The sequence below is a fragment of the Phyllostomus discolor genome, chromosome 2, assembly GCF_004126475.2.
Source record: "Phyllostomus discolor isolate MPI-MPIP mPhyDis1 chromosome 2, mPhyDis1.pri.v3, whole genome shotgun sequence".
NCBI classification, from domain to species: domain Eukaryota; kingdom Metazoa; phylum Chordata; class Mammalia; order Chiroptera; family Phyllostomidae; genus Phyllostomus; species Phyllostomus discolor.
The window spans coordinates 6,776,536-6,790,493 of record NC_040904.2 but is presented as its reverse complement, the minus strand read 5'-3'; the positions used below and the strand labels follow the sequence as shown (position 1 = coordinate 6,790,493).

At 44.8% G+C, this 13,958-nt stretch overlaps 1 protein-coding gene across 1 annotated transcript in view; it reads left to right on the top strand.

Moving 5' to 3' along the window:
• Nucleotides 1-13,958, top strand: part of DSCAM (DS cell adhesion molecule) — a 532,016-nt gene that overhangs the window by 314,194 nt on the left and 203,864 nt on the right. The window contains exons 5-8 of the mRNA XM_036017445.1: nt 953-1,231; nt 4,905-5,180; nt 11,898-12,194; nt 12,909-13,184. Of these exons, the coding sequence (XP_035873338.1) occupies nt 953-1,231; nt 4,905-5,180; nt 11,898-12,194; nt 12,909-13,184 (1,128 nt within the window). The remainder of the gene's footprint in view (nt 1-952; nt 1,232-4,904; nt 5,181-11,897; nt 12,195-12,908; nt 13,185-13,958) is intronic.

The window sequence follows — 13,958 nt, the reverse complement described above, 5'->3', positions numbered from 1 at the left end:
CCGAGTGGTGTCCATGCCCCAGATCTTGAGAAGGTTTTGTCCTTTCCCGCATTTGGCTCAAGACCATAATGCAGGCCAAACATCATTTGGTAGAACAGCTAAGGATGCATCGTAAGTTTCTAACAACAGGGCGATGCTATAATTGATAATCCGGAAGCTTCTTTATTTGAACCATTTAATTTTTGCCACACCTTGTCTTCATTCCTTCCTCTCAGGTCAGATAGGGTCTGTGCAGAGAGCTCACCCATAGAGACCACTCCCAAAGCCCCTCACGCCGCCCCCAACACGTTCACCTTCACTCGCCCTGCCACCCCACGTGTTCCCTTCACCGCACTTGCTACGAGCCCAGCTATCTTCGTGTGTGGGTTGCTAACACACTTCCTGGGCCCCCCCACACCCCGCCCAACTAGAACGTAAGCTCTGCGAGGGCACCTTCCCCATCGTCTCCACCACTGCGTCTCCTGTGCCCAGCTCTGGGCTGGTTCCGGGCTCGGGGTGCCCATAGTACGTGTGAAATAAATAACCAAAATGAAACCCTTCCAGATTTAATAACTATGTATAAAAATCTGTTTTGTGGCCTAACGTACACTAGTGTTAAATATTTCTGCTATTGCCGCTCTCTTGAAAGGGACAATATTCTCTGGTTATAAAAACACCCAGTTCTTGGCCTGAGAGGGCAGCTCCCACGGAAGCACACTGTTTCTGAAGCTCTTCGTGTTTAGCAGGGCATGAAAAATAAAGATGTTTCCACTTCAAACTCGTACAAATTTTGAGCAGAAAAAAATTTATATAGATAAGGCTTTTTTTTTCTGTTTCTCTACAAAACCTTAAAGATCTGTATCCATAGTTGGTATGCCATACAGAGTTTCAGTTACACATGCGGTCCTGTGAGTCTAAATGACCACTCCAGCCCCTCCTTCACTGTGTCTAAGAGTTTTTCTTCCTTCCACAGACCCAGCGAACTCAGCCCCATCCATACTGGATGGGTTTGATCATCGCAAAGCCATGGCAGGGCAGCGCGTGGAGCTGCCTTGCAAAGCGCTTGGGCACCCTGAGCCAGATTACCGCTGGCTGAAAGACAACATGCCCCTGGAACTTTCTGGAAGGTTCCAGAAAACCGTGACGGGGCTACTCATTGAGAACACTCGTCCCTTGGACTCAGGCAGCTATGTGTGTGAAGTGTCCAACAGATACGGAACTGCTAAGGTGATAGGCCGCCTGTACGTGAAACGTAAGTTGGATGGTAACTTACCACGGCGATGTCGGCTGCCACTGATGGAGCTCTTGTGACAAGCTGACCTCCGGGCTTTCTCTGTAGCATTCCACCAATTTTCCACCACAGTCCTGCTGACACCAATGTTAGCCCCATTTTGCAGATGAGGAAATTTGACCCTCAGATGACTCAAGGTTACACAGCTGGAGAGTTTGGAGCTTAGGATTGAATTCGGTCTGATTCCCATTCCCAGAATTCCGAGACTCCCATTAGGCCCCAGATCGCAGGCCCAAGATCCCATTACCTAGCTGTTGAATTAGGAAGGGCCAGCCTTCCTGGAAATCGACAGAGGAAGAGGGGCAGGGCTGTGCTGCCAATCACAGTCAGGTCACCGCGGCTGTCTTTGGCCTGTTTCCAGATGCTACTTTACATTCCCCAGTGGGGCTATAGCTGGTAGAAATTTTGGGCTGGAAATTATTCAAATATTGGATGTGGACTCAACAGTGTAGGCCATTTAGCCCAAGTGTGGTGGATCTGTCAAGTTTCCAGCTGGCGTGTGGGGTCTGTCTCGGGGACTGTGCAGAGGAGGGTGCTGGAGGCAGACTCGGAGGGAGGAGGGGTGTGAGATGGGGGGGACACCCTAGTCCTGAAGGATACCCTCCGTCTGGCTCCCGCAGAAACCCAGTCACAATGAGTCACCCAACACCACGTGGGCAGGATGGGGCGGCAGAGTGTTGGTCAAAATAGATGGCTCTAAGTTGCCAGTGTAATGTTATATTATATATATATATATATATATACACACACACACACACACATATATAGTGTTATATATGTATATATATGTATATATATATATATCTAATTCAATGAACTGAACTGAAGAAACTGGATCACGAGAGTCTGATACAGAAAGGGAGGCATGTTCTTCCCCTGGCTTTCCCCCCGCCCCTGCCTGGCTGTGGAAGTGCTCTTCAGTGTCACCCTGAGTGTAGATTGCTTGAGCACAATCCCAGCCCAAAAGAATATACTTAAATATCCCAGCGACTGTCTGACCTAGCAGCCCAGGGTGCGTCCCACAAACATCGCTCCAGCTTGCTCAAGCTGGGGTCAGAAAGCAATGGCACATGACGCTGGCACCGTTCCATGTCTGGTGCCGAGGAACCTCGCACATGAAATAATGACGCATTGGGCAGCAAATAAGAATTATTCCCACAGGCTCAAAATCTCCTTTACAGAAAAACATGTTTTATGGCTCCCTATTTGCTGTTGAAAAAAAGGTTATATCTTCTGAGATTATCGAAAGCATCCCAAGGGAACTTGCCTGGTCATATTTCCCATGGTTTTGCTTCAAAACAACCTGCTAAGCCTATCCACACCTGCTAAATAAGTGTCCCCATTTCCTAGTCCCTGTACAAACCTGTTCTTTTCCTAGTTGCAAGTCACGTTGCTCCCTCCACCTCGAGGATGGGCTTCAAATACATGAGTGTCGGAAACTTCCCATCTTCCTAAATTCAAGGCAATGCCCTTCCCCAAAGCCACCCCCACCCCCTCACCCCATCTTCTGCTCAGCTCAGAGCACTTTGTGGCTTTCTCTGCAAAAGCATTGAGCACGCTCTACATTTTTAAAGCCATTTGTGGGAACGTCTTAATTCTGAGTGTACGTTTTCATCACTGGACTCTTCTGTCACGTTTGGACAGGTTCTCAAAGGCTTCTAGAATGTTCCCATCCTCCCTTCTGACTACTCCTTTTATTTGTTTTTTTTTTCCTTCTTCTCTTGACTAACAGCATTCTCTGGGGTATCAGATCTCCATTTGATCTCTTCTCTTCCTATGGCGCTCTCTTTTATTCTTCTGGCTCAAACTCCTCCCCTCTGGAAAGAGCCCTGAATACAAATGTTGAGCCTCTGCTCTTTTTTTTTTTTGAGTGCCAGGAGAGCGTGTCTCCCAATTTTATATCCAATGTGTAGGTGGCACTTCCAAAGGGCAATGTCCCAAACCCAACTCTCCACCATCTCTCCCTTGTACATGGCTCTCCTCAGTATTCCAGGCATCTCCCCACACCTTCAGCCATCTCCAATGGCAAAGTTTAAATTTTGGGCCCTTTTTAACCCTTCTCTCTCCCTCCCTCTCTCTCTCTCTCCCTCCCTCCCTCCCTCCCTCCCTCCCTCCCTCCCTCCCTCTCTCTCTCTCTCTCTCTCTCTCTCTCTCTCTCTCTCTCTCTCTCGGCAAGTCCTACAGAATCCTAGAGGTTGAATCTCAGTGTTTCTCAGCTGTGCCATTCACCTCTGCCCTGTCTCAGATGGAGTCTTCATTGGGCCTCAGCTCCTCATATCCGATGCCTCTCCACTGACCAATGTCCCCATTCCGGTTTGCCCAACACAATGTGAGCAACCCATTCTCCTAAAAATGTGCTCGACTGTAGCACTTCCTTCTTAAAATCCCAGCAAGCTTTCTTTTGTTTCCTCTGAATGAATTGCAAAATACGGAGGCTCTTTGCAGCCTTGCCCCAGGCAGCCTTTGTCGTTTTTCTCCCGCTCCTCCCCTGCAGGACGCAGTCTGGCACCCAGACCAGGAGCTCTTCCTGCGCTGTGGCCGTGGCTGTGCTCCGCCCCCGTTCCGCAGGCCCCGGTCTCTGCAGCGCCCCCTAGCCGCAGCTCTACCCATGCCTGCTCTCTGGGGACTTCCTGTTGATGCCCTGCCACACATTTATATGTCTCTATTAGACTTCTTTGTTACCAAATTCATTCTTGTGTTTGTTTTATCCACCTAGAACCCTAGGCTCCTTGGAACCAAAGACTTCACAGTGTGATGATGTAAGCAGGAGGAATAACTGGGGTAAAACACTGGTGTTTGCCATTTACCTGTTGAGTGGATGTGGTTAGTTAATTTTTCCAAATAACCATTTCCTCTTCTGCAAAATGGAGATGACACAAAACTTGCAGGATTGTGGGAAGATTGGCTTAAATAATGTACCAAAGGTGTTTGCTAACTTTATGGTATGTGCTAGTTGTACCACAAATGTTATTCATCTTTGTCTCACCTGTGATTTTAATCCCGTCCTTGGTATACAGTAGATGTTCAATAAAAGCTTGCTAAACTGAATTGGGTTTGTTGAATGAAAACATAGGAAGTCAAGGATGAGGTTTCCAACCCTGCCCAGACCAGTGAGCCTCATTTTAATCAAGCAAACAAAACAAAACCCTGCTTCACGGTCATGAATCCTCACACCAGCTTGTTTCCTTACAACTGGTGCTAGCCCTGGTTTAGCCACAGAAGGGATGTGACTGAGTACATGTGTGTGTGGGAATGGCCCAGAGCAAACCCACCTAATCCACCTTGCGACAAGGCAGGTAAGATTTAAATATTCAAATATTTCTGTCCATCCTGGTAACCAGTGCATTGCATTTCTTATTGCCAGTGACTTAATACTCATGCGTATTCAGTGAGAAAGCAATTTGACCAACGTTAGTCTACGTGCTCCGTAGGGAGAGAAGTCCAGGAAAACAAATGGCAAAGAGGGTGCTTCCACACACAACGCCGTGCCCTCGCACAGCCCTGAGCGCAAGAACTGACGGAGTGGGTCTGCAGTGAGGGGCTTGCCCCGTCAAGAGCCCAGCGTGTTGTTGAAATGCTGTCTACACGTGTGATATCTTTACCTTCTCTGTTTTCTCTTGCCCCACCCCTCCAGAGCCACTGAAAGCCACCATCAGCCCCAGGAAAGTCAAAAGCAGCGTGGGCAGCCAGGTGTCCTTGTCCTGCAGTGTGACAGGAAGCGAGGACCAGGAACTCTCCTGGTACCGAAACGGTGAAATCCTCAACCCTGGCAAAAATGTGAGGATCACAGGGATCAACCACGAAAACCTTATCATGGATCACATGGTCAAAAGTGACGGGGGCGCGTACCAGTGCTTTGTGCGCAAGGACAAGCTGTCCGCTCAAGACTTTGTGCAGGTGGTCCTCGAAGGTCAGTGGGCCTCCTTACAGGGTTCGGCTGAGAGAGATCCCAAACCCAGAGCTCTCAGAGAGGAGAATAAAGGGCGGAACAGGGCTGGGAACTCTCCGCTTTGTACCTGTCTGACCTGTCTTTACCTGTCTGACCTTTCTACCCCTCTACGCCTTTCTATCTATAGGACGAGCTAATAACGCTACATAATTTTGCAAGATAAATCAGGCAAATGAAAGAATGGGCTCTGGCAAAATGGAAATTGTGCATGGTAGAAGTCACATAAGTAATGTCATGTCACATATAGTTAATTAACATAAACCTTGCCCACTTCCATGTTTAAACTTACTTGGCACAATAGAGACCTCTGAAACTTTGAAACTCATGGTTTGCTTGACAGTTCACCCTCCCCTAGGCCAGGACATCTCAATTGTGTTCTTTTTGGAGGGCTATTAAATTTTTGCCACACCTCTGGCCTCCACACACTAGATGCCAGTAGCACCTTCCTACAAATTGTGACAGCCAAAAATGTCTCCAGATGTTGCCAAATGTCCCAGGGGTGCACAACAGTCCCCTTGTTGAGAAGCACAGCGTTAGAGGCAAAACGCAAGGCAGCATTTCAATATAGTGTTTGACGGAGTGAAAAATGGCATCTGGCTTGGAGCGTTGTCCCCGGTTGGGTCCAAATATTCAAAGATTTAGGTGAATGGAATTTCTGAGGGATTACCATGTAGTATAATGATAGGCTTCAGGTATGTTTTATTGTTGTGGTTGTTTATTTAACTGTCTACAACCTACTTGCATCTTCAAGCTCATTGATCAGCCAGGGAAAGACGCTATTAAAGTAACATTCGAGTGAGACATATGTTCATCACCAGATCATTGAACTAGCTTTTATCTTTATATTTGTGTGTCTTCACTGTGTCTTTACATATAATTTAGAATTTTCCTGTTATCAATATATAAAATAATGACATGACTTTCACGGATTCTAAAGGGAGAAAAAATAAAATCCTTTTTATGTATGAAAATAAGTTTAAATATGTCTTGGTGCTAAAAGGATATTTCCGTAATTTCTTTTTTAGCCTCAGTCAATTTTTAAGAATAAGCTTAAAATGACATTCTTATTTTGATTCAAGCATTTACGTGCTGGCAGTGAGTTTTTTAAAGCAGAGATGAAATTAGCTGAAGGCACGGAACTCATAAAAATGCCTGACACTGTGTTCCACATAATAATTAGGTGCAGAAAGTAATCAATTTGTACAGAGCTGGATTGTTAATGATGATGCACTGCAGTCCTCACATAGTCCCTATTTTTAGAGTCTTTGTAGAAAAGGGAGAGATTACCTTTCCAGGCCCAGTTACCATGGCAACCATCTGGTGCCTAAGAAAACCTAAAGAGCATATTGATAATCCATAATGATGTCGAAAGGGTTCAGGTTATCACAGAGTGACAGCAAGAAGGATTTCAAAGACACTCAGGTCTCACCGGGAAATTAGCGTCTGCTTTCATCTCCAAAGAAGCCTGTCACTTGAATGAGGAAAAGGAGGAGGAGGAGCACGCTGAGCGTACTCGCGGATTTGTTTGCCGCATGTCAGTTTCCATTCAGGACAAGAAGCTTCAATTTATTTTTTTCTCTTCTGAGAGATGACAGTGCTAATGTAGCAAAGGAGAGCAGAAACGGAACTACACGTATGTACCTAGTATCTGCCTTAAAACGGTGCCTAACTAGCTCCACTATAACCTCCTGTTACTACCAATGAAATACTATGGGTTCACATAAATGTAAAAACTCATGATCCCCCGAACTAAGAATGGCCATTGATATCATGCAGAATTGGAGAGTATTCCCTGTCAGGCCAAAGGAACGGTAATGGAAGTCTTACAAAACTGGAATCCAATATTCACACATTCAAGATCAAAAACCAGAATAACTGCAAAATGGAAGAGCAAAAAAAAATGAGAAAAGGTCCTATTTGTTGAAATGATAGAATAGCATGTATCAGACTAATGAACCTGCAAGAAGGTAAAACGTGTGGAAAATGAAACTAGATGCACACACTGAAGAGACAGCCCAAGGGAGGCAGAAAGGGTTTAACCCTTAAAAGAGGGGAAAAGATTAGGTGACATCTCCAGTGACACCACATTTCCTCTGAAGATGTTCTCGAGTCCTCATGGTGGGGGTGACGGGAACACGGAGGGAAAGCAGGAGAGCACAGCCTGTGGGATTCAGGTGTAGAAGGACAGCGGCCTGAACTGGTGAATCACCTGCCAATTGAGAAAGGGGAGTGGAGATTCTAAGAAGGAAGAAATAACCTTCCTTTTTAAGTAGTGATTCTTAAGATATGAAAATGAAGTAGCTTGAAAAACTTGATTGGTACCTGAACTGAAAAAAATTGAAGGAGAACCCAAGAATATGATAAAAATAACTAAATGTTGAAAACAAACAAAAAAATAGGATGCCGTGATCAGAGGTCACATGGCAAACATGTGACCTGGGCATAGAAGCAGGTCCTGAGAGGATCCAGATATTGGAATCAGCAGGCAAGGGCTTCACAGCTATTTGCAACATGGTCAGTAACTCAAAGGAAAATCCCAGCATGATGAACGGACATGTGGGAGAGACCAGCAGAGAAACAGCAACTATAACATGGAACAAACAGAAATGAGCAAATTTACTGTGTTGGCTTTAATGGAAGATTGCAGAAGGGAGAAGAGAGGGCGAGTGAACCTGAGGACAGAGCAGAAGAAATTACCCAAGCGGCAGCGCAGGGAGAAGAGGACTCCAAATGTCATTACCAGAGCCTCAGTGATGTGTGGGGCATCCATCCGATCCCCTGGTATACATACGATTACAGGCTCTGAAAAATAGGTCTTAGAGAATGAGGAAGAAAACTATTTAGAAATAGTTTTCTATTTAGAAGAAATAATGTCCATCATTTCCAGAAATTTGGTGTAAGAAATAACGTCATGGATCTAAGAAACTCAGCAAACCCCAAGAAGAATAAAAACAAAGAAAATCATATGCAAGCACATCAGAGTCTAGTTGCTGAAAATCAAAGATAAATAGAACCCTGTATAGTTAGTTCTAAGGGAGGAAAAACATTACATCAAGGGGCTATCAATGTAAATGGTGCACGACTTCTCATCGGACACTTTGGAGGGCAGAAGACAATGGAGTGATGTCATTAAATGGTGAAAAAGATTTTTTAAAAGCCGTCAGCCTAGACTTCCATATATTTTCAATAAACAAAAGCTCCAAGAATATGATGCGAAAAGACCTGCATGTTAAGAAACAGTAAATGACCTCATTCTGGATGAAGAAAATGAGCGAAAATAGAAACTCAGATCTATAGGCATAAAAAGCATGAGACATGATAAATACTTCAGTAAATGTTTAGCAAAATAGTGTTTTCTCTTTCAATTTTTTAAAACAACAATTGACAAATTAGAAAATTATAACACTATATTATTAGTTTATCACATAATTAGATATAATAACACAAAAGACAGAATATAAATTATTTGAAGCTATTTGCTGCGATGTTCTTATATTTGACATGAAGAACTATGATTTTACCTTTTAGATGTGAGTGGAGTTATAGGTACATACAGATTTATACATGCACATATAAGTATTAATGTAGATAAAATATAAATTAAGTATATGTAACTATGGACCAATAGAGAATATTTTATACACACATTTATATGTAATATATGGCAGAAGTAACACCTACTTGAGTGTGGTTGATAGAGTAATGAGTGTAATAATTTATAGTTTTAATTTGAACATTTCACCTAAAATGTCATAGGGTGTGCTTGAGTGTGATATTGTTATGTTATAGAATTACATGGTTATGATTTTGTGATAAAAGATTTTTTAATAAAACAGGGGTATTATTTGTGCCAGACCCTGTACTATATATATATATAGATAGATAGATATAGATATAGATATATATAGATATATCTGACAAACATTATATATAATTTATGTAAGGTATCTGACAAATATATCTTACCATTATATCAGACATGTGTATGTACAAGGAAACTTGTACTGACTTATGTGTGTGTGTGTGTACAGTTGTATTCAGTATCCATAAAGAACTCCTACAAATTAATAACTAAGGCAAACAGTCTAACATAAAAATACACACAAAATCTCAGAAGACATTTCACAAAGGAAACACACAAATGGCCAGTAAGCAAATGAAAACAACATCGCTTCCATGGTATTTGCCAAAAATGCACAACCTGCATCGAATCATGAAGAATTATCAAACAAACTGGATGCGATCAGCTGGCTACCAAGTAACCAGTTTCCAAAATGTCAACATGAAGAAACACAGAAGAACCAAAAAATGTTCCAGGTTAAAAGACAGTGGAGAGACCTGATAAATCATTGTTAAATGTGGCACTGATCGGGCTGGGAAAAAATATGTGGAAGGGGCATCACCAGTCAGCTGGCAGACTCGGGGTGGCCCAGGCATTACAGTGCTGTTCCGAAGCCCCCTTTCCTAACGTTGCCAACTCTGCCATCCTCGTGATACAATCAGTGCCTCCAGAAAGAGTACGCACTCTAGGATTACATCGTTTTGGAGCTCAAGAACGGGCAAAACTGACACATGGTGATAGAAATCAGAACAGCGCTTGTGTATGGCGGGTGGAGACCCACCAACACTGGGGGTCATGGGAAAGGGCTGTATCTTGAGTGTTTCGGCAGTTACAGGTGTACCTGAGTTTTACCGAAACTCATTCTGTTTGCACACTTAAGATACGTTTCGCTGTATGTGAACTTTATTTACAAAAAATAGTATAAACTTTTCCAAACAGACTTTAGAAGATGAGTTTTCAGTGCTTAGGGTACCAATTAGTGCAAAGACATTTATAGCTAAATGCATCTTTAAAATAAAAGATTGAATTACAAGGTGGCATGAGATAATGTCAACATTCCCAAGGGCTGGTTATGTACAGAGACTAACACCCACGATGAGGTCTAAATCCTCTGTTGGCTATATGCAAGGTGTGGTGAGGCAGGCTCTGCGTTGTCCCACGAGTTCTTCATTGCAATATTAGGAAGCTCTTTTTTGCACCTTTGACAGCTAAAGTGAGATGCCCGCAATCCAAGGAAATGAAAGATGCTATGTGTGTGTGAATACCCCCAGGAAAAACATACTTGAGGGCTTTCTCCAGCCACCTGAACCATGAGTTGGAATGAAGAAGTTGAGAGTCAGGAATTTGCAGATGAAAATATGGCAGGGAGCTGTAGGGACGCCCCCCAGAACGGACCCCCCAGCGAGAGCCCTACGCAGCCGGCCCAGCTGGCCACAGAGATGGCTGCAAGGTTTAGGGTGGCGAGCACCTCTTTCTGGCAGGGTTTTTGGAGGTGTCAGCAGCTGTTTTTCCGTGCTGGGATTTCAAGCTAGCTTCAGTTTTGTTTCCCACATTCATTTTCCTTATACTTTTCAACTACACACACACACACACACACACACACACACACCCCTACATATATACATATATATATACACACACCTTAAACTTTTAAAATAAAAATTAAAACTCTAAAAAATAAGATCTATTAACTATCATTTTCATTATGGATAAGCCCTGAAAATGAAGACAATTAAAAAAATTCCCTCCAGCAAGGGTTATTCCCAGACTCAGAAATCCTGTTTCATGTGATCACAGTTATGTCTGAAGGACCCAATGACGCCCGGGCGGAAAAAAAAGCACCACGTTAATGTGTGTGCCTGAGGCTGGTAGGCCTGCCGGTAACTTTTCCTTCTTTTCGCTCAGATGTCTCTCTTTAATGTGCATGTGTTTTCCTATTTTTAATGGAGAGTCATGTGAAAAACATGCACTTGTGGTTATTACCATACACTAGGAGGGAAATAGTCCTCATATGCAATAGAAAAATAATGGGGTGTGAAAGTGTGGTCTTGTGGGACATTCCCATGGAAACTGCCCTCCGCTTGAGCCCCCGGTTGGCCTGGGACCGTCGGGCTGTGCCTGGTCTCCGAGCGGGGTCGTCCGCAGGACCCATTTCACTCTCCACAGCGTCCCAGGGTGGGTGACAAATTACATGGCCACCTCACTCAAGATACTTAGAGAGATAGTTAATACATGCCGAAAGGGTCAGACCTTATTTTCCACCCGTTCCAGAGCATTCACGGAAATTTATGTGTACTTATCATGTCATTAAAACTATAAAAGATGATTTCTTATGAGAAAATGAAGATGAGATCATCAGCTTCTCCGTCTCTCCCTCTCCCTCTCCCTCTCTCTCTCTCTCTCTCTCTCTCTCCCCCCTGCAGTCCTTTCCAGTTCCTCAGTGAGCAATCCCTAATTAACTGCGGAGAAGCGGAAAGCTGAAGGGCGGGGGGTGGGGGGTGCTTCTTACCCTGTGCTTCTAACTTCGGGTGGGGCCGTCCAGTTTTAAATCCCAAGACTCCTTGGGAGCTGGCATTGTTTAACATGACTGCCTGGGTTTCATCACCATTCTTCTTATTATGAACATAGGAAATACATCAGTGATTGAATAAAGCTTGAATAACACTGCTTTTGAAAATGAAACCTAGTTCTGACTAGAATGTAGCTTTAGCAGTAAAACCACTTTGCTGTAGTATTAATAAGCATAACATCTGCCTCCCAGTCATGAAGCCAACAGACTTGGAAGTTGTTTGAATATCTGTATGTGCCACTTGCTTCCATCCTTTGTCTTCCCGCAGATGGAACTCCCAAAATCATTTCTGCCTTCAGCGAAAAGGTGGTGAGCCCAGCAGAACCGGTTTCCCTCATGTGCAACGTGAAGGGCACGCCGCTGCCCACGATCACGTGGACTCTGGACGACGACCCGATCCTCAAGGGCGGCAGCCACCGCGTCAGCCAGATGATCACGTCGGAGGGCAACGTGGTCAGCTACCTGAACATCTCCAGCTCTCAGGTCCGCGACGGGGGCGTCTACCGCTGCACCGCCAACAACTCGGCCGGCGTCGTCCTGTACCAGGCTCGAATAAACGTAAGAGGTGCTTGTCAAATCAGCTCCTCAAAAAACACACGTAACTCACGGTAGCGGAAAAGGAGGTCTCTGCATGCCCCGAGCTGGGTCTTGGAATGCCGGAGCAGGCGAGCCGTCCTGCCCCCCCTCCCGCCCCTCCCTCCCCGCTCGGGAACGGCACTGACCGGGACAACGCCGGAAATGCCATTTCGGGTTCTTAGTCAGCTTGTCCTGCGGTTTTACTCTTCGTCGTGTCCACTTGATCGATCCTTTCCTGGTTCATGCTCTGCATGCTCGCTCCTCCCTACTTTTCTTCCGTTCTCAGGCATTCATGGGAAACCTTCATGGACATGGTATTTAACTTACATTCGTAGTGCAAATTGGCATAACCTCCATCCTCATAGCAATAGAGGGAGTTAAACCTTGGAGTTGCTACCAGTGTTCTCAAGAGCATGCTTGTTCAGTGCAGGCTAGTCACTCTTTATTGGTGAAATTGCCCTCGGTCACATAATTCAAAATATTTTAATAGAAGTAGTCGACAATTAAAGTACTTCACATGCACTGAGTTCTAAAAGGAAACGAAGCCATCTTAGAGAAAATGCCAAGTGCGGAAAAATGTAACTGAAAAAGTTGTCCTTACACGAGAACCATCTACATGTGTAACCCAAGGAAGAGTGTACCCATTTCTGCACATAAGAGGTGCCCCTAAATCATTTTCAAGAGTTCCTTTGTGTCTCCCTAGGGCCCGCGAGTATTCGACCCATGAAGAACATCACAGCCATCGCGGGGCGGGACACGTACATCCACTGCCGTGTGATCGGCTACCCGTACTACTCCATCAAGTGGTACAAGAACTCTAACCTACTTCCCTTCAACCACCGCCAAGTGGCGTTCGAGAACAATGGGACTCTGAAACTCTCGGATGTGCAGAAGGAGGTGGACGAGGGAGAGTACACGTGCAACGTGCTGGTTCAGCCGCAGCTCTCCACCAGCCAGAGCGTCCACGTGACAGTCAAAGGTGAGGCCGGCCCGCCCCTCTCCGCCCCCACTCAGCTCACCCCATTACTTAGCTCCACTGTTTCAACAGTCAGGAGCGGGATAAGCTAGAACCTGCGTGTTTAAAATAAGACAGGTACACTCCTCAGTGATAAAGACTGAGGGATGCCGGGCTGCATTAGATGCTCTGTCCTCTCTACCACCGCATCGTCACCAGACCCGTGCTCCATACGCTTTCCTTTCACGTGACCATTGGCTCGGTGGTCCGGAGGCCATGTGAGCTTAATATGACGCTAGGAAGAAAGAAACACGTCATTGGCTTGGTTATGTAGTTGTCTGACAGGTCATTTCAAAACATCTTCCTTTTCCTAAAAACTCTCAAGAGGGAGTTCCTTTAGAATCCAGCTGGAAGAGAAAGGGGTTCAGGTGGATGATGACTCATCTCGAAGAGATGAGCAGGTCAAAGAACAGTATTGGGATGACATGATTAAAGGGCCCCACAGAAAATATTCCTGACTTCACTTATTCTTCACATCATGGCATGGACCAGCATGGAATCTAACCTTCAGGATAAACTGTAGAGGTCGTGCAACTCACCTTCAGTGTGCTTATTAGTAGAGACAAATGAAATGACAAGTCTCGGACACACGCTTTATGGTGGCAGATGCCGAGGGGAAACCGTCTTCTCCATTCCCGAATTCCGTTTCCTCGGCAGAACGTGACGTGGAAAATTTCAATTATGTAAACAATCTGCATGAAGCAGGTCATGAAAATAGCTAATATATTATGGAAACAT